Source organism: Molothrus ater, chromosome Z (assembly GCF_012460135.2).
Source record: "Molothrus ater isolate BHLD 08-10-18 breed brown headed cowbird chromosome Z, BPBGC_Mater_1.1, whole genome shotgun sequence".
In the NCBI taxonomy this organism is placed as follows: Eukaryota; Metazoa; Chordata; class Aves; order Passeriformes; family Icteridae; genus Molothrus; species Molothrus ater.
Window position 1 is genome coordinate 27,435,877 of NC_050511.2, and position 24,035 is coordinate 27,459,911.

General features: G+C 40.7%; 1 protein-coding gene across 1 annotated transcript in view; it reads left to right on the top strand.

Moving 5' to 3' along the window:
• Positions 1-419: 419 nt before the first annotated feature.
• The window catches only part of SLC1A1 (solute carrier family 1 member 1), a 50,188-nt gene continuing 26,572 nt past the window's right edge, over positions 420-24,035 (top strand). The window contains exons 1-2 of the mRNA XM_036403471.2: positions 420-670; positions 13,987-14,127. Of these exons, the coding sequence (XP_036259364.1) occupies positions 580-670; positions 13,987-14,127 (232 nt within the window). The 5' untranslated portion in view covers positions 420-579. The remainder of the gene's footprint in view (positions 671-13,986; positions 14,128-24,035) is intronic.

A 24,035-nucleotide genomic window follows, 5' to 3' on the forward strand; every position in this document is an offset into this window, starting at 1 on the left:
CTTTGCATTTACCTTTGAGCTATGGGTTTGACAATCAAAATCAGCACGTTTATAGACATATTGAAAACCATACACCCACAGAGAACTGGGCCAAATATTATATATGCTTTAATCAGCTTTATGGTGGGGAGGGAGAAGGAGACCATTGCCAGTGAGATGCACAAGAAATGAACGCTTCTTGGCTATTTTGGTATGTAAGCCTACCAGGGTGAAATCCCGGGGGGGAAATCCGACAAGACATTTGTGTACCTGCTGTCCCCAATATTGTCAGCAGGAGCTGGCTGTGCTGGCCGGCAGGTGGGCTGGCCGAGCGAGGGGCGGGCGGGGGCCGGGCTCTCCGGTTGCCAGGTGAAGCGCAACGTCTCCGCCTCCCCGCGGCGAGCGCGCAGCCCTGCGGAGCGCACGCAGGCGGCTCGGCTCGGCTCGGCTCGGCTCGGCTCGGCTCGGCTCGGCTCGGCTCGACTCAGCCCGGCCCGGCTCGGCTCGGCTCCGCACGGCTCGGCTCGGCTCGGTTCAGCCCGGCTTGACTCGACTCGGCTCCGCGCGACACGCACCGCACCAGCCCCGCCGACCCCCGCCATGGCGAAGGCGGTGAAGAAGGAATTGCTCTGCCCGAGCTTCGTGAGGAAGAACTGGCTGCTGCTGAGCACGGTGGCCGCCGTGCTGGCGGGTGAGCGCGGGGGCAGACAGGGAGCGGGGCGCCGCCGCCCCCCGCCCGGCCTTGCCGGCACGGTACGGCCTTGCCGGGCCGTACTGTGGCGCGGCGCCCGACCGGGGACCGCGCCGGGGCGAGGGGGGCTGCGCGGCCGCAGGGCAGGGCTGGGCGGCGTGGGGCCGTGCTAACGACCCACCCGAAAGGCAGGCGAGGGCGGCGGGCTGCTCTTCCCCGGCACCGCCGCGGCCGCGGGGAGCAGCCCCGCAGTGTGGCGGTGCCGCGGCGGTCGGGCGGGAGCGGGGCTGGGCGCGGGGGGACGCGGCGTTGTCAGCCCCGGGCGGCCGGGTCGGCAACGGGGGCCCGGGGCCCTCCTGGCCGGGCCGGCTTCTGCGCGCGTCCCTCCGGCCCGTGTGGCAAAGGTCGGTGATCGGCGGGGTGAGACCGCCGTGCGGAGAAGCGCGCGGGCGCCGGGGGCTGTGAGCCCTCCGTGCTGCCGGTCCCCACGGCGGGCTGTGCCCCGGGGGGCCTCTGCAGCTCTGGGGGGACGCGGCCCCTGCCTACTGCTGGTCTGCAGGTGGCAGCCCCGCCGGGGGAAGCTGCTGTAGGGCCGGAGAGCAGCGAGGTGGCTGCTTCTGGTGGCCCAAGCTAGCGGTGCAGCTGGAAGAGTTTGGCAATGCCGCCCAGCTTTTGGAGAGGTTTTCGGGGGTGAAACGTCTGGCAGTGCCATCCGGCTTTCAGAGAGGTTTTCAGGGCCATCATTGTAAAGATAGCAGGATTTATCCCCTGTACCTCAATAAGTTTCTGAAGGAAAAACGAGTTGAACGCCATCTTATTAAGGATAAGTGGGCAAAGAGGGCAGAGAAAATGCACCATGTTACTTAGATGAAGAGGTTTTTCCATAGGGCATCATTTTGGCCCTATTTATTTCATTTTCTCTTGGTTATTATTTGGAAAGTCTTGTTCACTTTTTTCTCCTGTATAGAAGTGGTGCTATAAATACTTCCTTAACTTGCTGTCTCTTTCAGATGACTTTTCTGCTAATTTGAATTTTGGCTCAACCATGCCTATTTCGGTGCAAATTTGTTCAGAAAAGAATTATTATTTTGGAATTCCTTCCAGTTATTTATAAGCTGTAATCAGAACTGTGCTTACATATACATGTTTTCCACAATACATTCAGTATTTGAAAGATCCCTGGATTTTTCTCACTTCGTTCAAAAATATTTTTGTGAGTTTGGTATACCAGGTGCTAAGGGCCTTGCTTTGAAAATCTGACTGTACAACTGGAGGAATGTGTTTATGTGTCTGTGTTTGCATGTGTACGATTGCTTTTTCACATACTCCTGTCAGGTATTCTTCCAGAAGTTGGCGTACTTACTTCCGATTTACAGAGGTGGTTAAGAAATATTCCCTTCTTATTATCTTCAGTGTCTGTAGTTAGAATTGAAGATTGTGATGTGATTCCACAGGTGCAACATTCTGAAATTAAATTTCTCTGAGAGCCACAACATATGACAATGCAGGAGCTGTGGGGACAAGTGACCCCAATTCCCCTAATACCCAATAGAAATTCCCAGTAACAGGACTGTCTCCCAACACCTGCTGTGTCCTTCAACTTCTCTGCCTGCTACACTGTAATTAACAGTCCATAACTCAGGGGAGCTCTATAATACTGTCATAGAGAGTCTTCATAGTAATTCTGTGAGCCTTGGACCAAATTACCTTTTCAAGGAACTGTGTATCTGCAGCATTTCCAGTATCTCTCAAAGGTGAAGTAAGGTACACAAGAAGAACAGTGAAACCCTTGTTAAGATGGAGTTAAATTGTATATTATTGCTTTACTACAGCATGAGGAAAGTTTGTAATATACCTAGAGTCCACAAACCCTTCATAATTAAATTTATGTATTTATTCTTTTTTAATATACTCTGGGAAATTGGTCTGAGGTTTGTTAATCTAGTTAGTTTGGAAGAACAATTTAGCATTTATGAGCAGAAGAGCAGCACATCATTTTGAAATGAGAATATAGGCTTTTCAGAAGATGGAAGTAATAAATGAATCAAGCTGTGAAAATATGCTGTGAAAGCTGTCCAGCTGTCTTGCAAAGTACCTGATATTCCTGCACTATCATATGGAGTCATGATTTTTGCTCATCATCCTCAGAGCCATGTTCAGCATCCAATTGAAATACACTTATCTTTTCTAGTACCCTTACTAAGTTGAAAAGTTTTCCTGATTACTTGTGTGCAGCTCTGAAAAGAGACAGAAATGGAAACCCCTCAGAATTCCAAACTCCAAACACTACTTCCTTCAAGAGTATTATTATCTTAAGCATTCAACTTTTTGCCTGTCCTTTCCCTTTTCAAAAGTACCAGAATTTCTTTCATAGCAATGTGTGTGGGGGGGGGGGGGGGGGGGGGGCAGTGTAATTTACAATCTGTACACAAAATATCTGGAGTGTCATGTCTTTTGGGTGAAAACACCTGAATGCATATTCAAAGAAAACAAAATTTGAGGCTCAAGTGGTTATTTTCCTTGCCTTAGAAGAGAGTCAACTTTAGGCCACCAAGCTGATGTGAAGAGATGTGTAACCAGGAGAGCAGCAGCCTGACACAAATATCTGCAAAAGGAGGTGTATCTTGCATCTTCTTCTTCTACTGGCCTTACTGAGCCCAAAGCAACTGAGTTAAGAAAAGTAGTTTACAAGTCAATTTGCTTCAAGTGCTTCTTCAGCCCGTTTTATAGAAAGTTACATGTTTCCAGATTATACAATCAAGGCAAAATAAACCGGAAATATCCCTGAAAATTACTCACCCTGAAACAGGTGTCCAAAGGGCGATTGCATACAGAGAGTTTAAGTCACACTTCACAGGTTTCTCATAGAGTATTTCTTATTTGTCATCACTTTGTCTCAAAAAGGTCACTGCTGCAACGCAGACAAACCAGTCATGAAAGGAAAAGGCTGATTATGTGATAGTTTTTTAATCTATTTGCTGCTTTTTTTTTTTTTTGGTAGCAGCATTATGTCTGGGAAAGATTATTCTGAGGGATTCAATTCACCCAAATTTGCAAATACTTTTTTTTTAATCACTGAATGGAGTGTCTGTCACTTCCTAAACATATTCAGAACTTAAGATACCTCTAAACCTCTCTGTGCCTTGGGATTCGGCTTTTCTCAATAGCACAGGTGTGGGACACTAAAATTGTTCAGGTATTTATGTGGAAATGTGAGAAATGCAATACTGAGAAAGCTAATGGCACCAGAGACTGTGAATCTCAGGTGTCCTTTCTTCAGCCCTTTGTTCATCAGGGGTGTGCCAGTGCAGTCTCAGTGAGAGGCAGCGAGAAACACTTTTGTGTTCTGCCATTACCTTCTCCATCGTTCTCTGCTTCACATATGTACATGGTCCTTACGCTGTATGCCTCAGACACCACGAAAAAGGAGCCTTCGTGCTGGCCGGGAGCCGGGTGGGCAGCACAGGGGCGGCGGGAGCTGTCCGAGGTGGCTCAGCGAGAGCCGGGACCGGGCGGCCAGAGAACGCGCAAAAACGCGAGCTGCAGCAAGCGGTGATGCAAGGCAGGGGTGGAGTAAAAGAGAGGGCGGGGGTCAGGTATTGAGGCTGGAGCATGCCTAAACACCTGACTTTTCCACCTCTGAAGTGAATTTATTCAGTCTTTGCAGGATCAGATGCTTTGCTTGTGCAGTTCCATTGTTGAAAGATTTGGGCTGGCGTCAGACCTCCTTTTCTCCCTGCCTTTGAGAGTGAGATTTAAATGCACATAGTTCCTGTTGTAACACCAGCATTGCAGAAACTTTGAGTGTTGTGACTAAAATGATTTACCAGGATTTGGTAAGTGCACTAGCCAGTGAATCTTCTAGCTTGTATTTTATGATACCCCCTAGCAGTTGATATGCCTTTATTCTCTATAATGTTAATGGAAGTTATTATATTATAATATTAAGTAGTAATGTCTCACTTTAAGAATATTTCTCTGTTTCTAGACAAATCAGGTCCATTCATACCTGCTAAATCAGGGGCTGTGCTCCCTCTGTAATCAGACTTGACAAGGGGACGCGACAGCTGGTTTTAATAGCAGTAGTTCTGCATTACTGGAAGCCCACCAGTGCATTCGTACAAGAATGAATGTCTCATAGGGTGAAGACAACAACAGAACAATTAGTAACCTATCACTCTGTTGATGGCCTTTCCCTATGCAGAAGGCATAGGGAAACCTGAATCCAGGGAGCTCAATATTCCTGAGGTTTTTTTGCAGATGTTGACTGCAGCTTCTAAAGCCCAAAAACCTATTAACTCTGTCAGTAAGTTGCTACTGTCTCTAGCAAATACAATTTAAATAGCAAAAGCCCAGTCTTGATATGAAGTAAAGAAGTAAAGTTTCACCATTTTCCTTGTACCCTTATCAAAAAGTGGCCTCTTAGCTTATTTTAGGCTGTCTTCAGTACCATTTCTTGCTTGCACAATATAGTGGTAAGGTTCCAAACAATGAAGCAGATTTATAGTCTCTTGAAATATGCTAGCAAAACCAGCAAGAAAGAAGTTCTTGGAGAATAAGGAGAATATAATAAAACAAAAGAATTACTGCTTTGTTTCTGACAAGTATAGATGTAAGCCAAGCATTCAATTTCTTTCTTGAATTCTGAAGCATAGCATTTTATTAATTTGGAATTTACAAAAAATAAAAACCAGATATCTTGAATCAACTGTGGTAGCATGGAAATTTAAAAGAAAACTGTTTTCCTCTTGCTGTGCCTCAGAACAGCATAGACAATACTTGTGACTTTCTGTGCCTCTCTAGACAGTGATGATTCTTATATCTGTGTTTCTCTGTAACACTTGCCAACAGATTGATATAGGATGGGATCTCCTCAGAAATGTATAAAACACAGCAATTCTGAGAAAATGTCTGAATTTAATTTTAGCAATGGAAAGTAAAATGTGTAGTGACAAATAATTTAATCTGACAGTTTAATATGCCACTGAGGATCAAAAATGCTCTAAGTCAGGAAGTCAGACAATGAAAGAATTCAAAGGTAATTGAAGTTAAGCATGATGCCTCTTTTGAGCTGTTTTGAAGCAAAGAAAATCCATCTTTTATTTCTTCTTCTGGCATGTAAATTTTCCAATTTTATTGTTTGTTTTAATCCAGTCTCTGTGTTTCACTTTATGTGAGCGAAGTGAAACTATCACTAGAGCTGAATTTTAAAATCTTTGGAAAGGGTGATCCTAATGTCAATTTACACTCTGAAAAGTCCCCAAACTACCAAAGTCCACTGGTATTATTTTTACATTTGAAGCAAGAACACCAGTATTAGTATCAGCAAAATATTTACTGTGTCCAATTTCCCAATATTATTTAAGGGAAGATGTAATTGCGGAAATTTATTTTCTTTTATACTTACATTTTAGAAACAAAGCATAAAGACACTTTCATCTTATATACCCTATACCCCATTAAAAAGATAATGTTCAAGTTGAGACTGCTTGCAAACATCAGTTGCACTGTTGGGAAATCTTTTTTTTTTTCCTACAAATGCCCCATAGGATTTGTGCAAGGCATTTGTGCTTATAGTCCCACAATATTGTCTTGTCCAGTGAGAACACATCTGTATCACATCTGAAGATCAGGGCTGTATTGGAATTAGTGTCTCAAATTTCGTGGTGCTTTCATGCTTTTGGAATGGCAAACAACCTGGCCTTGCTTAATCTGAGCTAATTTTCTGGATCATATATCTGATTTCTCAAGGCTTTGAAGTCTTCATTAGTTTCAGAATAACAATGTTAGTGCATGTTACTATCTGTCTATCTTTAGTGTCCACTAAATTGCTTTCCATCTGCTTATCTCAGTCACAATCATTCCATTGCTCTTCCAGCAAGGGGAGAGCTAGAACAGAATGTCTTGTTTACTGTCCTTTTCTCTGATGAATGAAGTAATAACAAGGTTTAGAATCTGGCAGATATTTACAGTTACTAGCCTTTCACCTTTCTTATACCGCTTCCAACTATTTAGTTTCTTGAGTGTTTTTGGGGTCTTAAGTAAAGATGCATTTCTCCTGATGTGCTCTACTGAGCTAATATCTCTTGGGCTATCCATATACAAAGGTGCTTATACAGCTTTGGGATAGCAAGCAAAACATTGTGGAAAGAGAACAGAAAATCAGTGGGCTTTTACAAGGAAGGGGGAGAAATTATTGGTATTCTGTGTGTGGCACTGTAATAGTGCCCATGGTACTGTAGTGTGTCAGGCTATATAAGCAAAACATTGGATGCTACGACTGAGAGACATGAATTTCTGAAATGACTGAGAAAAGGGGTCTAAACAAAAGCACTGCTTTATAAATTGTAGTGCATTTGGAGACATTGTGGAAACACTAAGACCTATACATGTCTGGATGACTGCATAATTAAAGAAGGCTCACACATCATAGATGGATGAGATGAAGGAGAAGGGTAATGGTTTTAGAAGTGATATATGAAAGGGGTCATAAGGAAGGTCTGCAAAAGAAGAAAGACAAGTTACTGTTGTCAGGTCACCTTTCAATTTTACTGTAAAGCACAGGAATAGAGAGATAGAAGGATACCCCCTGGGTTATCGTATCTAGCCTTTGCTGCTTTGGGTTGCACCATTGTAGATAAAATTCTGTTACATGCCATGCTCCATCTTAAAGCTATATAGGCCATTTGATGCTGTACCTCCTCCTAGGAAGCTGTATTCTTCAATCTGATGGTTGAAAGCCTTACAATTTCCACTATAAATGTATTGTTTCACTATGCATCCAATAATTAAAATATTACTCCATCACTAGTATTCAACCATTTTCTATATTCCTACCTCACTCATCCATGGTGGACTAACTAAGCTCCTTCATCTCCTCTCAAAAGGCAGGCTCTTCATTTTTTTTAATTACCCTATAGTCCTCCATCATGTGTGTTTGACACTGATTTTGCTTTTCCTGAAACCTTAATGAGTTTCACACGGTATTTCCCCACAGAACAGATGTTTTCACCAGGACACATCCAAATCCATGAAGAAATGTAGGTTGCATAGCTGCTGGGACAAAATTGTCATTTTCCCCAGATTGTTTGTTTATGACATGACCTTGCTTATAAAATAAATAAATTTGTTATGTTAAGGTTGTAAGCACACTACTTCATAAATATAATAAGTTGACAAGTTTTTGAAAACTGTGAAAGAAAAAGATCTTATCTCTGGTATGACTTAGTTTATTTTTTAGTGGTAGATTCTTTACAAGAGTTCTAGCTAGATGAAGCACAGTCGAAAGTTTTTTTCTTCCTTTGCCTGTATATTTTTTTCTTGGCTTTTTCTGAAGGAAGTTTCATCTGCACATGGAAAATATTTGGAAGGTATGTGCAGGTGGAATTCATCTACACTGTTTGGCTAAAGGAGAGGAAACCCAGAGTCCAGTAGGAGACATTGTTAAATAATCAAGCTGGTTAGCCCTCTGCATGTTTGGGGGAGTACTGGTTCAGATTCAGCAGAACTGTGCTCACTTAGTCACAGGAAAATAGCCACTATTTCCCTTTTCCTGGGTGAGTGAACTAACTGCTCTTGGTTTGACGAAGGATGAGGTGTGCCTTGTGCAGGGCTGCATAGCAGAGAGGCTGCTCTGTGTTAGTGGTGACTGCTACAGGCTGCCCTATGTTATCAGCTCTGTTCCAGGCTCCTGCAGCACAGAAAGTAGCAGGAGTTATGTGGGTTTGCTGTTTGCAGTGGCCTTCAAACCTACTGTGAGTAAAGGGAGTACACCCACACTGGAGTAGTTGATTTTTACCCCTCTGGCCAGCATTCCACCTTGCCTTCATTCCTGAAGGTCCATCACAGGGAGTCACTGTCTTCCTGAACTTTTCTCACCCTGCAGTCAGATGACAATGTGTTGCTTGTGTGAAGGAGTTTACAACCACTGGACCCTCAACAGGATAATCAGAGAGCATCAGGGGGTCTCACCATGGCAGAGGACAAGCATTCTCTTATACATTGCTACTAAATATTCTTCAGTAAATCAAGAGCTGATACGGAAACTCTCTTCTGGAAGATTTCTGAGACAACTTTTCTTCGCATGTCTTTGTAAGCAAGCTGGTAGTCTGGCTAACACAAGCAACCATAGAGTTAAGATTAGTTACCATGTAATTATACCCCTGAATCTCTTATACCTTAGTGGTTGCCTGCAGTTTTTCCAAGAATCATCTTTTTTCAATCCACATCAGTATGTTTATTGGAAGATAGAGTGTAAAACAGTAAAATGTGTAACATTAGAAAGTATTAAAAATAATGCAAAAGAGCTGAAATAATATGTTTATAAGCCTTTGTAATATATTCTTCCACACTCTCTCTTTTAGTGTTCTGTAGTTGGCACTATATTTCTTTGCACTAAGAAACTGCCAGTGATAAGAGAAACTCTATGGAGAGAGCAGACAAAATTGGTTTATAAAATATTACTAAAGGACTGAGAATGTATCACACTGCAAAACTCCTTCCTGTCTGTGCTGCAGTTTGACATGTTTATATTGAATATTTTGTATTGTTTTTGAAATCAAGTCAGTGAACTTTGTTTGCTAGCCTTTTCAGTTCCATGAATCATATGCTGTGAGGTTACTTCAGTTAAGACTCACCAAAATTATAGAAGTAATTGTTTTAGTCTGTCACATCTGTGCAGCATATAATGTGAAATTATGAAGAGCCTAATCACTTAGTTAATAGCACAATAGATATTGCTACAGTACAATTAAATAATACCAGGTTTGAACAATGTGACTTTTTTTCTTCTTTCAGTGCTGTGTCAAAGCAAAATTCCTGTAATTCCCACACTGTCTAACAGCATCAGCAGGATCACTAACTGCTTCAGTGAGAAGGAGCTTCCATATTATGAAATTTTAAGAAAACAGGAAAAATAAATACCACAGCTTTTTTTTCAGAGCAATACATGTGCTACAGAACAGATAATTTTACAAAACAGATTATTAGTTTTACAAAAATATATGCTGGATTCCTTTTCTCATTGCCTTTATGGTTCATTCCTAAGGATCATTCCATAATAAAGTCAGTGGGAGGTGGAGGTGATATGTTGTTTCTTCAGTGTCATGCACACTGATGGAGAACTCCCTGTCAGTAGAAACTGTGCATCCCAAACCAGTGTTCTCATCCATGAATGCAAATAACATGAGGGAGTCCCACCTGTTAGATAACTTTTTTTTTTCTGTTTCATATTCTCTTTCAGTGAGAAACAGAAGCAGTCATGTATATATGTGGACTTAGGTTATCTGTTTCAAAATTGTGAGTTGTTCTACCTGTGAAGGTAAAGGGGCATGCTTTCTTACCATATTCTTATCAGGGATGTAATCAGGTTCTGAAGAGCAACTAACCCACAATAGTAATGATGTAAAGCAAATAAGTACTGTAATGTCATACTGCATATCCTGAACAGATTCAGATAGTCAGGGTTTCTGAGTTTTGAAATTCAAAATCTGTATTTTCTTGACCTCACAAAAAAGGGTTCAGGGTTTAGCTATCACTTCCTGAAAAATTGTAAATGGTCTCCATGTTGGGTTGCTTGCGGGCTTCTGAATGACCAGCATATTTTTACAAGTTTACAATAGCTGTAGGACAATCTATGACACACCCCGTGTGTGCTAGTATAACTGAGCATGGAGATTATGCCAATGTTTTGAACAGAATGTGTGTAAGTTTTTTTACTCATTTCCAAATCTGTGCCATGAACTTCAGCAAGGTACTTGAAGAAAAATGTAGTAGCCCTATAATCGTTCCCATACAAAGAATTTACTTTTTCCTTAGATAACATTTCAGAAAGAATAGCAATATGCAAAGAAACACTCCAGATGAAGATCAGATGGCAATAAATTACTGTTCACCAGATACCCAGATGTCACAGAAATTGTTTTGCAGATAGACAGAAACTTCAACATAATGGTCTCCCAAGACACATTTTACCTAATTTCAGTGGTGGACTCACCGAACATACATACACAGGCAAGACTTGTTCTGCCACCTTTCTACATACAGCCATCATCTCCTAGGTCCTGTAAAGCCTCAGGCTTGGCAGATGTAATGGATCTAGTGCTACGTCGCACAGTGGAGCCAGTTGCAGGTGCTAGGTAACCCCTTGCAGCACTTTCTGCTGCCCTTTTTCTGGGTAGCACAGTGAAAAATGGCTGATCCTATAGAGGGGAAACATGCATTCCCTCTGGCTTTTTAAACTGGGACTCCCTGAAAGTTGGGTGCGAATGGGTTTCACTTGGTGTGCTTATATTCAGTGATTTTCTTCTGCTCTGTTTTTCTTCTCTTGCTCCTCTCATCCTCACCCCTCATTTACTTCGTCTGTATTTGCACCTTTTCTTTGAAGGATTTTCTGTCTGTTACCAAGCTTATAAAAAGCCTTATGTGTTACCTGGGAGAACAGTAACAAGGAGTTAGGCCATGTGAGAATTGTCCTGTGGCCTTCATTGTGCTTGCAATCTCAGGGACCCGACTGCACCTTTCCTTTGCTGTCTTGGTGGCTGCTGGGAGAAGAAATGTAGACACCATGCTATACAGCATGTGCTGTACTATGCACCGTTACAAGGATATGTTTTCCTTAAAAATTTAAATTAAAGGTATGGGATTGTACCATTTATTCCACCATCATTCTTCACATCTGCCCAATACTGCAGAAATCCGGAGCTTAAGCAGAATGTGTCATTGAGCTTGCTCTTGTGGTAAAAATCATAACCTAACTTAGCCGTGTGGACAAGAAGGAAAAGCAAAATAGATGGAAAAGAAATAAAACCAGTTTATCACGGATGAGAAGAAAGGTGGAGTAGTTGAAACTCCTCCAGGAAAGATGAAGAGAGCAAGTAGGAAAAATGACATTTTTCTCTTCAAAAAGTGCAAGCAAATTATTCCATAAATTAAAGAATAATAAAAAATTAAAATTAAAATAATAATAAAAAAATAAGAAGAAAGGAATCCTAATATATAGAAGCAGCTTTGATGCCTATAGCGTATTTTAAGGTTGTTAAAAGTAATTGTTGATTTTAATTTCAGAAGTAAGGGAGTTATCAGTAGCATTCATCTAGAGAAATTGAGATTTTTATAACACATTGTCTCTGCTTTGGGCTGCTATAATCAATGTGATGTTAAAAGCAGTGGTTACCATGTGAAATGTGTAACCACACAGAACCACACTTCTTTTTGTGTGTTGCAAATCCCAGAAGAAATTTCCAAGTTAAACTTGGTTATTGAGATGAGGATCAAAAAGTTCTACATATGTCCATTTCCTGTACAACAGCAAGTTTATTCTGCTGAATTTCTAATCTTATCTTTTACTGTTACAAAATAAAATTTCTTATATTCCCATGATATATTCAAGCAGCATATGCTAGATGCTATCTGCAGTTAAAAAGTAGCTGCATTTTACTGTAGTTTGGCATACTACAGAAGTTAATATGGATATAAGTGTGTTGCCTGGTAAAGGAATTGCATGAATAAGGAATTGAGAGCAATAATGTAATTTCAAGAGACTGTTGAAACTCTGTTCTCAGCTATTGTCATTAGATAAATAATATCCTCAACAAAAAAATCAAACAGAACAGGTATAAGTATATAGATGGAACATCTTAAGGAAACCCTGCTATAATTTTGAGAGCATGCGGGAAGTTTTTGTAGTGAAATCTAAAGAAGTGGAAAATAGAACCTCAAGAATTAAAACAAGGGTGAATCTTTCTACCTGCTAGCAATCCGGCTGAATATACAATTATCAGAATTCCATCTGGTCAAATATGACAGTCATATAGAATGAAAGGCAGATGGTTAGAACAAGTCCTGGTCATACCTGCTGAAAGTAAAGTGGCATTACACAACTTGCCATAAACATGCAGTTCAGTCTTGCTGCAATTTAAGCAAATGTCTACCCTAAGTTACGTGAATTGTCTGAAGACATGGAAATTACCTGTATGGTGGGATTCAGCTATTTACTCTAGTACCTTCAGGATCAAAGCCTTAGCAACTAACTTCAACTCATGTAACCATTTTACAAATCTAATTTTATCTTGCTTGGGCTTATCTAAAAGTGCAGAGTAAATATTTTCAACTCATTTATTCAGTACCTAGATGAGAAGTAGATATCATTGTGTCTTATCATTCTTTAATCAAGGTTATTTGCATAATATTGCAAATATCTTCAAGGCTATTAAGATTCAAGATTGCTCCAAGGAATTCAAACTGTCTGTATTCACTGGCAGAGATGACACCTTGATCAGAAATCTTAATAGTTGACTAGAGCAGCTCATTTTCTTGGAAGGTTATCTGGTTAATTTTCCATCTCTATTAACAGGAAAGACTTGGTTTTTAATCTGTTTTAATTTTCATTTAGCTTGATTTTGATGATGGAGAGTTCTGACTTGTTCTTTCATTGGATCCAGTTAGAAACTGGATCTCTTGATCTCTTTTCATTCGGGACTGAAGCTTCTATGTGAAACAACAGTTCTAGTGCTTTTTAGACACTGATCAACACATTTCCTGTAACTGTCATTTTAATTTGAAAATCATGTTGGAATGGAAAACTGTCAAACTGAAGAATTTTGTCTTTTGACCCATAATTTTTTTTCTTTTGGTAGAAGTCTTATCTGTGATTTGTCTCAGAAGTGGGAACTGATAATTCATATAATCCAAAGATAAGAGGATGTATAAAGGTTCCTTGTGCCATGGCTCAATCACTGATTGAATTTATAATCTGGTATTTTTAGGCCGGTTGTGTTGTGAAATGAGTGTGAAATGAGCAGAGTGTATTTTTGTTGTTCTGTTTCCTAGAAGTTATTAAATTAATTTAGTGATTACAGTCACACACTTTCCTAATTATGTAGAGCAGCAAGTACTGAAAGTGTTGCTGATGGGTAGGCTTTTCACCAAAAAAAAAATAATCTGAAGTATTTATGTCACCTTCTCTCTTTAGTGTTTGGTAGTGTATATAGTCTATTGATTTTTTTAATGCCAGTTATGAGTCTTCTAGAACTAGTGAAGGTGGGTAAAAAGTCAGTACTGGACTGGACTGATAATCAGACCACCTAATCAGATTTTTCCGAAGACATACCTAAAGACATCCTGCTTCAGAATTATGTGTTATTACTTTGCTTATTAGAAAAGGAAATATATGATCTTACGTGATTTAGAAGTTGTACCAGAGTTGTGAAAATACGTTTATTTCTTGCTCTTTTTATTGTGCTATTTTTTCTCCTTGTCTCACATGTTTCTATTATAAACTACATCTAATTTGTGTAACATTTTTATGTCCCTTTTAGGTATTGGGATTGGCGTGCTGGTACGGGAATATGGCAGTCTGTCTAACTTGGATAAGGTCTACTTTGCATTTCCTGGGGAATTGCTGATGAGAATGCTCAAACTCATCATTCTGCCATTAATCATATCAAGTATGATCACAGGTATGACTCAAAATGTACTGTTGCTTGTGGGACTATCATTGGTTAGCTTTTTTCTAAAGGATATAACCCCTAAAAACAACTTGATGGAACTCTATACTGAGAAATAGAGATTTCATGCTTTTAGGTTAAATTATTTCTTTATATAATGAGAATGAGAAAAGATTTAGAAAGATTAGCTCTATTATCTATAACATTATATAGAGCTGTGAGCTAATAATTTTGCAAATCTATAGATTCTTGTATCTCTCTCTCCCTATTTTCAGAAGTGGGTTAAGCACATTGCAAGCCCAAAGCTGCAACTGCATATTCTGAGGTAGAGTTAACTGTTATAAGCAGTCTCATGATGCCATTTCACAAGCAAGAGAGAGCTGATCTCATTGCCTTTTGTCACAAAGAGGACATTCATGACCTATACTTCCTTGGTCTCAGCAAACTTCCCTGAGGTACCTTGCATGAGGTCTAGCATTCACTGAACCCTTCTGTGAGTCCCCTTGTACTTCCCCAAAACTGAAAACTCCTTTGAACCAAGCGAGTGCTTGGGAGACTGTGTGGCCAGGAAGGGAAGAGAGAAGCAAAGCTTCCATCTTCTGGGAAAAGCAAGCAAGCTGTTGGCTGGAACCCTGCCCTAAATGCTAGAATTTGCTAACAGTTCACCCACAGAGAAAACTTTGGAAAGATTTGGTGGAGAAAGCCCAAAGCAAGGAGACAGAACTGAACGTCAAATAGCCTTTCCTTAGAAATAACTTTTTTCAAAAAAGGGAAAGCCAAGTAAACTTCTCTTTATTCTTTAAATCTTTACTGAGGGTGCAAGGATTGTGTTTTCTTTTAGCTTCTTGCAGGGAATCATGACACATTGGTCCCTTTTCATCTCCACAAAACTTCTGTTTTGACAACATATTCATGCCTAGATATTCATATTTGTAATGTAGGATGAGAGGAACCCAGTGTTAGAATTGAAATGGAGAATGTCAAGAGCTGCAAGATCAGAATGGAAAGCTGCCAAAGGCAGACTGAGAAATGATGTCACAAAATAGTCAAGGATTATGTCCAAAGGAATGAAGGAAGGATAAACAATTGTTAGTGTGTAAAGGTGAGGAGAACCTTAGTTGGTGTCAGGCTATCCAGGAAAATTAATATCCAGGATATTTATTGTGTTTAAATGTAACTGCCGAGATAAGATTAGGACATTTCTTTTTTTGAACAAGGTTTTATTTGTGAGTGAAGTTGGCCTCATGTCTTCAGAAATAAATTGGATCATTAGGATAATCATGAAATTAATGATTTTTTAAATCTATCTGTCCACCGCTTACAGGGGAAACAAGAAACAAGAATCGTCCTGTTAAAAAATATTGTGCTCATTAAATGTATAATGTTCTAGTATAAGTAAACTGCACTTGTAACTGCTAACACAAGCTTGGATTTTACAGATTGCAGATTACAGTCAAATACAGAAATGACTGTATAATTGGAAATGCCAAGGTCAGAATCACAGCATCTCATGGTGAGAATGAGATGCTCTGATTCTGACCTTGGTATATCCAATTTCCTTGGCAAGTAAGGGCATATTTTTCTTCACATCTATATTAGAATTTTAGGCAAGGGAAAGGAAGCAAGATAGATAAAAACAGAAGCTACTTCGATAGAGTATGTAGGGCATTGCAAATGAACCACAAATGTCGGTGCATGATGCTATTTACCCGTATCCATCCTCAGGATGTTAATGAGACATTGCCTCTTTTAAAACAGGTATGTTAACCTTCCAAGCATCAGAAATGCACATTTGAATTGAACAAGTAGACCTGTGAATGATTTTGAAGCATACTAGTCATTTTTCTTCTTTTACACAGAGTCATATAGAGTGATTGAGGTTGGAAGGGATCTCTTGAAACTATTTAATCCAATGCCCATGCGGGATGTCATGGTGATGATACTGGCTAAACACCAGATAGCCACAAAAGTCATTCACTCACCTTCTTCTATTGTAGTTGGGCAGAGGAGAGGGGAAAAAAAATTAACAAAGGGCTCATGAGTTGAGACAAGGACTGGGAGAAAAATACTCTAAGGGCAAACCAGGTTCAAATTTGAAGGTGTAAAATAAATTTATTATTAATAGAGTCAGAGGAGGATGAGGAAAAGTAAAATAAACCTTTAAAACACCTTTTCCCCTGCCAGCCCCTCCCTCCTTCCCACTGACAGTGGAGGAAGACAGGGTGTGGGGGTTCTGGTCAGTTCATCACCTGAGATTTCTGTTCGCTCAGGAAGAGGAATCTTTTCTCTGCCTTGCCATGGGGTCCCTCCCACAGGCAAACAGTCTTCCCAAAACTGCTGTGGAGTGGGTCATACATCCACAGGCTGCAGTCCTCTAAGGACAGGCTGCTCTAGTTTGGAAGTAAGGGCCCTCTCTCTATCTCTGGGACCAGTAGTCCTCCCTCTCTATTTGGGTCTCCCATGGATCACAGCCCCCTCCAGCATCCACCCATTCCAGCAGGAGCACTTCTTCCATGGGCTGCGAGTGGATCTCTGCATCCCCCATGGACTTCATGCATCACAGGGGGACAGCTTGTTTCACCACAGTCCTCATCTCACTTCTGACACTTGGAGCACCTCCTTCCCCTCAAGGCATCACTGACCTTGATGCCACCATGTTGTTTTCTCTCACATGTCCTCATTTCCTCCTCTTCTCTGACGAGAAGGAAAACTGCTCTCTGCAGGTACCATTGTCAACAAGTTCTACCAATTCAGAGATTCCTGCACGATCCCACAGTGCCGAGAGGTTCCACATTGGGAAGTCACTCGTTGTGCTTCTGCTGCCGGCCAGGTGACCCCGCTGCCATGACACGGGCAGTGATGGCTGCCATGGCGTTGGCACCATTTAACATCTCCCTTCATGCAGGGTCTGGGAAGGGAAAGCCACCACCGCCTCTGCCCTTCTGCCCACGGCGTGGCTGCCTAGGGGTGGCCAGGCAGGCGAGGCCCGCCGTGGGCCGCATCGAGATGGCGGCGGCTACGGCTCATCGCCACCACTGGAAAAAACTGTGCACATGCTGTTTTGCTTTTCTTCTTAAATATGTCATCACAGAGGTGTTACCAACCTCTCTAATTGTGCCAGCAGCATGTCCATCTTCAGAGCCATCAGAAATTGCCTCTGTCGGGCATGGTGGAAGCTTCTAGCAGCTTCTCACAGAAGCCACTTCTATGGCCGTCCACTGTTACCTAATAATCCAGGCTGTGTCAAATCAACACACATGGTCAGCTAAAGCAGTGTCTTCATGTTCAGATTAAATCTCATAGGTTTTTAAATTTTTTACTATTGTCTCATGTCTTGTTTCTGGGCACTACTGCTAAGAGCCTGGCTCTGTACTCATTCCCACACATCAGCAATTTATACACATGACTAAGGTCCCTCTGAGCATTCTCCTCTCCAGACTGAACAGTCCCTGCTCTCTCAGCTGTCCTCATGTGAGAGATGCTCTAAAACCCTCATCATAGTTGTGGCCCTTTGCTAGACTAAGTCCAGTAATTCCATCCCTTTCTTCTACTGGGGAACCCAGAACTAGACCCAGTACTCCAGGTGTGGCCTAACAAATGTGTTTAGAGAGATCACCTCCCCCCACATGCTGACAGTGCTTGTCACAGTGTTGGCCAGGAGTCTGTTGGCCAGCTTTGGCTGTGAGTTCTTACTGTCTCATGGTCAGCTTGTTGTCTGCCAGGACTCCCACATCCTTCTCTGCAGAGCTGTTCCAGCCAGTCAGCCTCCAGCATGCACTGGTTCCCTGCAGTATTCCTGCCCAAATGTAGGGCTCTGCATTTTTTTTTGTTGAACTCCAGAAGATTTCCCTCAGACAAATTCGCCAGCCCATGCAGGTACCTTTGAGTGACGATATAACCATCTCATACATCAGCCACTGCTCCCAGTTTTGTCTTGGTGATTCATGCACAAAGCTGTTACCTGTAACCAAAATCTAGTATTTTGATATGACATAAATTTACAAAAGGCATCAAAACTTCCTAGACACCTTTGGACTCAGCATCACAGTCTAGTTAATGTACCAAATGAGCCATTGTAATTGTCTCTGGTGCACACACGTCACTTTCAGTAAAGGCACAATAACATGACAATGTTTTTCTCTCGTGGTGAGCTAATTGCATCCCCTTAACTTGTAAACTAAAAAGACATACGTTCTGGACCAGCTGAAGTGTTGTTACTCCTTTAACTGCAGTAGCTTTGAATATATTATGGCCCCAAGTGCCTCTGAGGATGTGAACACATACACAGGTCCAACAGCTGTGATCATCAGATACAGGCCCTATAGGCATCTGCATAATACATGTATTCCAGCGAGGTGGACGTCCTCAGAACACGTCTGGTCCCACCAAAGACAACTAGCCAGCATGCAGATTATGGTGCTTTCCTTGCATATCCTACATTTAACCAAGAATGATGAGGTTTCTTTGGAGGAAAATGCTTTTGGGTCTTATTCTAGGAAAGGCATTGCCAAATGCAGAAATACGTGGCCTTCCACTAACAGTAAGGCAAACAGTGAGCTGTCTTGTTTACAGTCATAGCTAAAGACAAATCCTGGATCTTCCAAAAATTTTTCATTCCCCTCTTTGTTTGCTTCTTTACAGTAATTTTTGAAAGTGTGAATTTTGCTTTTGATCTGAAAATTCAAAATTTCAAAGAGGACATGTGGTCTAACTTGACTTTAGTAGTAAGGTTTTTGACACTCTCACATAACATTCCCACAGATCAACTGAAAAAATACAGGTTAAAGAATTGCACAGTGAGGCAAATTGAAACCTGTCTGAATGGGCAGACCCAGAAGGTTGCAATCACCAGCACAAGTCTGGTTGGAGACAAGTCAGTAGTGATGTACCCCAGGATTCAATACTGGGGCCAGTCCTGGTTAACATTTTATCAATGACTAATGATGGAGCTAAGTGCTTCTTCAGCAAGTTCACAGGCTTGTTCAATGTGCAGAAGAGAAGGTGACAGGGAGACCTTATTCCAGCATTCCAACACTTGATGTAGTCTACAAGGGAACTGCAAGGGGTCTTTTTACATGGGCATCTAGTGCTGAGACAAGGGTCAATGGCTTTAAACTGAAAACAAGTAGGTTTAGATTTAATAGTGAAAAGAAATTCTTTGCTCTGAAGTTTGTGAGGCACTTTTCAGGAACAGGTTAACCCATGGAAATTGTGTTTGCCCCATCCCCAGAATTGTCCAAAGTCATGTTGGATGGAGCTCTCAGCAACCTGTCTAGTGAAAGGTGTCCCTGCCCTTGGCAGCTGTGTTGGAACTAGAGGATCTTTAAGCTCCCTTCCAACCCAAACCATTCTATGATTCTATGATGCAAAATATATCACCAAGACATTTTTGAAAATGCAGTCTGTGGTTTTCTTTTTTAGCATCATAATGTCTTAAAAGGTAATGTCACACCCTGAGAAGAATCAGCTTATGCTTTAGAGATGAGGAGCTGTGGACAAATGCATGTCCCATGACCAGATCCCAATCCATTTGTGCATAATGATGTAAATCAAGCCACAGCAAAGAGAGTGGAGGTTGGAATCAGTCCTTGAGATTTCAGGATTTTCTGCAAAATCTGAAGTAAAAATAATTTTAATTTGTTGGAATAAATTCCATCTTAGTAAAAAAAATCCCTCATTGATTTCCTCAGTTAAATTAGGAACATGCTTCTTCCTTCTCCTTGGAGCTTTAATTAGAGCAGAAAAACCCTTACCTCTATTTTGAGATTCAAAAGGTAAAATTCTCCCTCTGAAGAGAAGGAGGCTTTGTAAAATGTGGTTTTCATTCACAAACTCAGCTCCTTTGAGGATAAGAGATGAAAAGCATTGTTTACGTACTTATTTAGCGTACAAGTTGCAATTTGTGGAATTTTTCCACTAACCTGCCTAGAAGCATAATTGTAGCCTAGCAGAAAACTGGCATAAGCACTGAGCATGTATTTGTTCTGAAAATCTTCGTTAGTAGAACCTTGCTTTGGGGGTGGAATAGTCTGAATAATACTCCAACTCAGAGCAAAATTTTAATTTTCCTCTTCTTCTCATAATAATTTTAATGGATTCTTTACTCTCACCTGAAAGTCTACCCCTGATAATTTGGTTCAATATATAGAGCTCTTTTGTCTACCTATGAGATTTCTATGCTTCAAATTGGTTAATAGCATACTAATGCATCATTCATGTCAAGAAATTATTTGTATTTTTTGTCTTCTGCTGTAGTGACATAGGAAAATTGAAAATGAAAATCAAAAGCCTAGAGTGTTACTCAAGATCATTGCTATGATGTCAGAACTACAGCTGTACTGAGTGTAATACTCCACACCCAAAATCCACTCTTTTTGAAGTAATTCTCTAAAAGAAGAAATATTAGACAAATACAAAAATATGTTATTTTTAGGTATCCTGTAGGGAGAAAGAATTGAGAGAAATCTCTTGTGTGCTTCATGGGAGTTTTGACACTTAAATCTAATCATTTTGGGAGTACTTATGACATATAAAGTATCTTTGAAAGTCTTAGAAATTCACAACTCTAATTTCATTCTGAGAATGAAAATTCCCTGGAGTTGTGCAGTGTATTTCATTAAGGGTGCATACTGAACAGATTAGTCCTCTTTAATCACTTCAGCTTTTTTTCATGAAGTGAGATTCACACAGTATGCAACAGCAGGAAAAGTTTGTAAATCTGTTTTCTATCAGGATCCCCATCGAACTTAGGTTGGAGACAACTGTCAAGTTTCCTGAACAGTTGTTCCCTTCTACTTGGGTACAAGCTGAGGAAACTTACATGCCTAGTCTGAAGTTTTATCAGTCCGCATAAAGTGTCTGGCCTTACTTCCTGCACCTAAGTTCTATGTTAGTAGCTAGTGTCAGGCGATCTGGATCTTAATGCAACATCCCAGAGACATCCAGATACTATGATAATAGCATGGGTCTGCTTCCCATCTCTTTTCAATTGGTCCCTCTCAGATGGGGTTATATCATGCTGCCTGCCACATTGATTTTCAAACTGTAAGCCATGGATCTTGATGTGCAGATCCTTCTTCACGGCTAGAATGTATTATGTCAAAAAAATTCACATCACATATGTGATAAATGACCTTTTCTTTGATGATGTTTCCAGAGTTACCCATAAATACCGGAAATTTTAGCTTTGTGTTAAAAGATGTGACACATAGCACAGCAGGTCCATGTCTCAGATCTCAATATTAATGACATGATTTTATCTCCTGTTCAACATCTGTTTCAAGTTCTGCAATAATCTGTGCCTCATTTCTTATCTTTCCTCCCTGACAAACTATTAATAAAGCTTTTTCTTATGTTTCTGACCTCCCCTGCACTTTCAGCCTTCACAGACAACTTCAAAGAGACTAGAACAGATGCATGGGGATTGCATTGTGAATTTCTGCAGGCTCAGCTATGGGGAACACCAAAATTTCTTAAAGCCATTGATGAGGCATTTGCAGGTACACATGGCATACTTCAGGAACAGTGGGAAAAAAGACAGTCTCAATTACCTCTCTCAGGGCAGCTGTAAGTGAGCTATAAATACAATGTCTGCTGAGCTGTGGGTCTGGCAAAACTATAAAGCTTCCATGGCTGTAGAAATAAACTGTTGCTTTACTCCAGGGCCTGCTTTGACTCCAGGTCCACTGCAGTCTGAAGCATCATGCCAGTTCCATTTTTCCCAATACTAAATATACACTCTTACTTGCACTTGCTACTAATAGTACAAAGGCAATGATTTCACCAAAAATCTGCCTCAGCAGTTTCTATTTCTACAAGTCCAAGAAGCACAGCTATTGGGAGATGCTCCATTACTTACATCCTTAGGCATCCTTAACAGGCCCTGTGCATCACCAGCACAGTCCTTGGGAAATTACTGGTCTAGCTTAACATACTCAGGGACTGTCTTCTGAAGTACCTGCATGTTCTTTGTATGCTTTGCTGTTTCTTAAGCCAAAAGAGCTTCCAAGAAAATCAGATCCATTGTATAGTGTTAGTAAATTAGTTAACTGGGCTCAGACAGGAGACTCACCTCTTTCCTCTGTATCATTAATTGTGTGAAGGTCAGAAAACATTACAGTACTGCTAATGAGTTCTGCCTTCAGCTGTCTTGAGGGATGTTGGAAGTTCTGTCCCTGCTGTCCATGTGCAGTCATTGAAGCAGGCAGGATGGCAGAGTCATGAGTTATTAATGGACAAGACTTTGTGCCCCTCTTCTTCAGATTACTTCTGTCATAGTCATCGACTCCTTTCCCATCAATATCAGTACCTTATACAACTGAGACAGCCACTACATTATTTAAAGTTTTAAATTAAAGTAATGAAACTTTGAAGTGCCCTTCTGGTTCATGGAGCATGATTACCACCAGCTCTCAAGGGCAAACAGCTCCAACAGAACAGCCATTTTGTGGTACCAGCTGTCACTGCCTCCTGTCCTAGCCATATCACTGTGGGCACTGCTGGTGGTACCACTGTAGATGGGTCTAAAGTCAGTTGGTGTCTTCTGTGGTTCTCTTGTGGAGCTCAGGACATATACAACTCTTCAGGACATATACAACTAGATACTCAGGAAATATACAACTAGATGAACCAGATTTCATTCACCTTTTACAGTCCATTTCCCTGTGAGCAGATATCACAATTGATTAAAAATGCAGTGTCATGTTAAAGGGCTTTTTTAATAGTTTGGAAGTTAAATCTTGTCCACCTACACATTTTGCCACCAATAATTTTGAGGGAATTCAAGTACTTTCAATACTACAGTTTTCTGTATACACTCCATACATGTATCACCAGCAGCAGTGCAGGGGCTATATTTCTGCTGCATCCTTGAACTGAATCTGATTTCTGTAGTGAATCTTGTTAGTCTGTCCACCTGTCTATCTTGGCAGATAGATATGTCACTTTCCTTCCTTTCAAGTTCTTCTTATATTCCAACCAAGGAACATCATCTCTCCTGAAAAGTCATTAACTTCAGATTATATAACCTCTAAGAGCTTTCTAGAGAAAAAACTAAAATGTTCCTAGAAGTGAGGAATAGAAGGCAGCACTAATACCCTCTTTCTTCGCATGTCTCCAATAAGCTCTGTAGGGAAAGATCATAATACAATGATTGTGCCAGCTGCCAAGAAGACAGCACAACAATCCCTTAGCAAACTGATATCCAGGGTCAGAAATTCCCTCTGTTTTATAATTGCTTTAACCCTTTCATTGCTATAAACTGTTCATCTGCCATTTCACCCTGTCTGGCATTTAGAAAGGTTCATTACAATAACTTTTTCAACCTCATCCTAAATGAACCAAGACATCTCTCAGTATTTGGGCTGTTATAACTATTGCTATATTCCACATTTTAGTCTCTTTGTTGGGATTTTTTTTCAAATAATATTTTTGCAATGCCTCTCCAAAGTTAAGAGACCAATATTTGACATGTTAATCCAAGTCTCATTAGATCATGTAATTAAAAACTGAGAATTTTCTGACTTGAATTTTTTGGTGATATTTAAATAGCAAGAACAATTGCTTAAGCATTACCTGCATGCATCTATCTCTCTTTCCCACTCTCTCCCTAATACTGTGCCCCTGTCATGTGCTAGTTTTTCTCATTTCATTTGTAAGACATTTTTTTGTTGCACTGACACAACTTACTAGTGGGATAACAATCACTTGTTCTAAAGAAGAGCAATAATGAAATTTCTATCAAGTCGATTGAAAAGGTAATTGCTGCCATAGAAATCCTTTTCCTTTACAGTAAGTAACAATGACATTTGAATAGACGGGATAACTGCTGTTACAGAAGAATTGACAGAATAGGAATGGAAGACTTCTGGTAAAAACACTAAAGATAGTAGACCATGAAAAATCTCATTTGAGAGACTGCA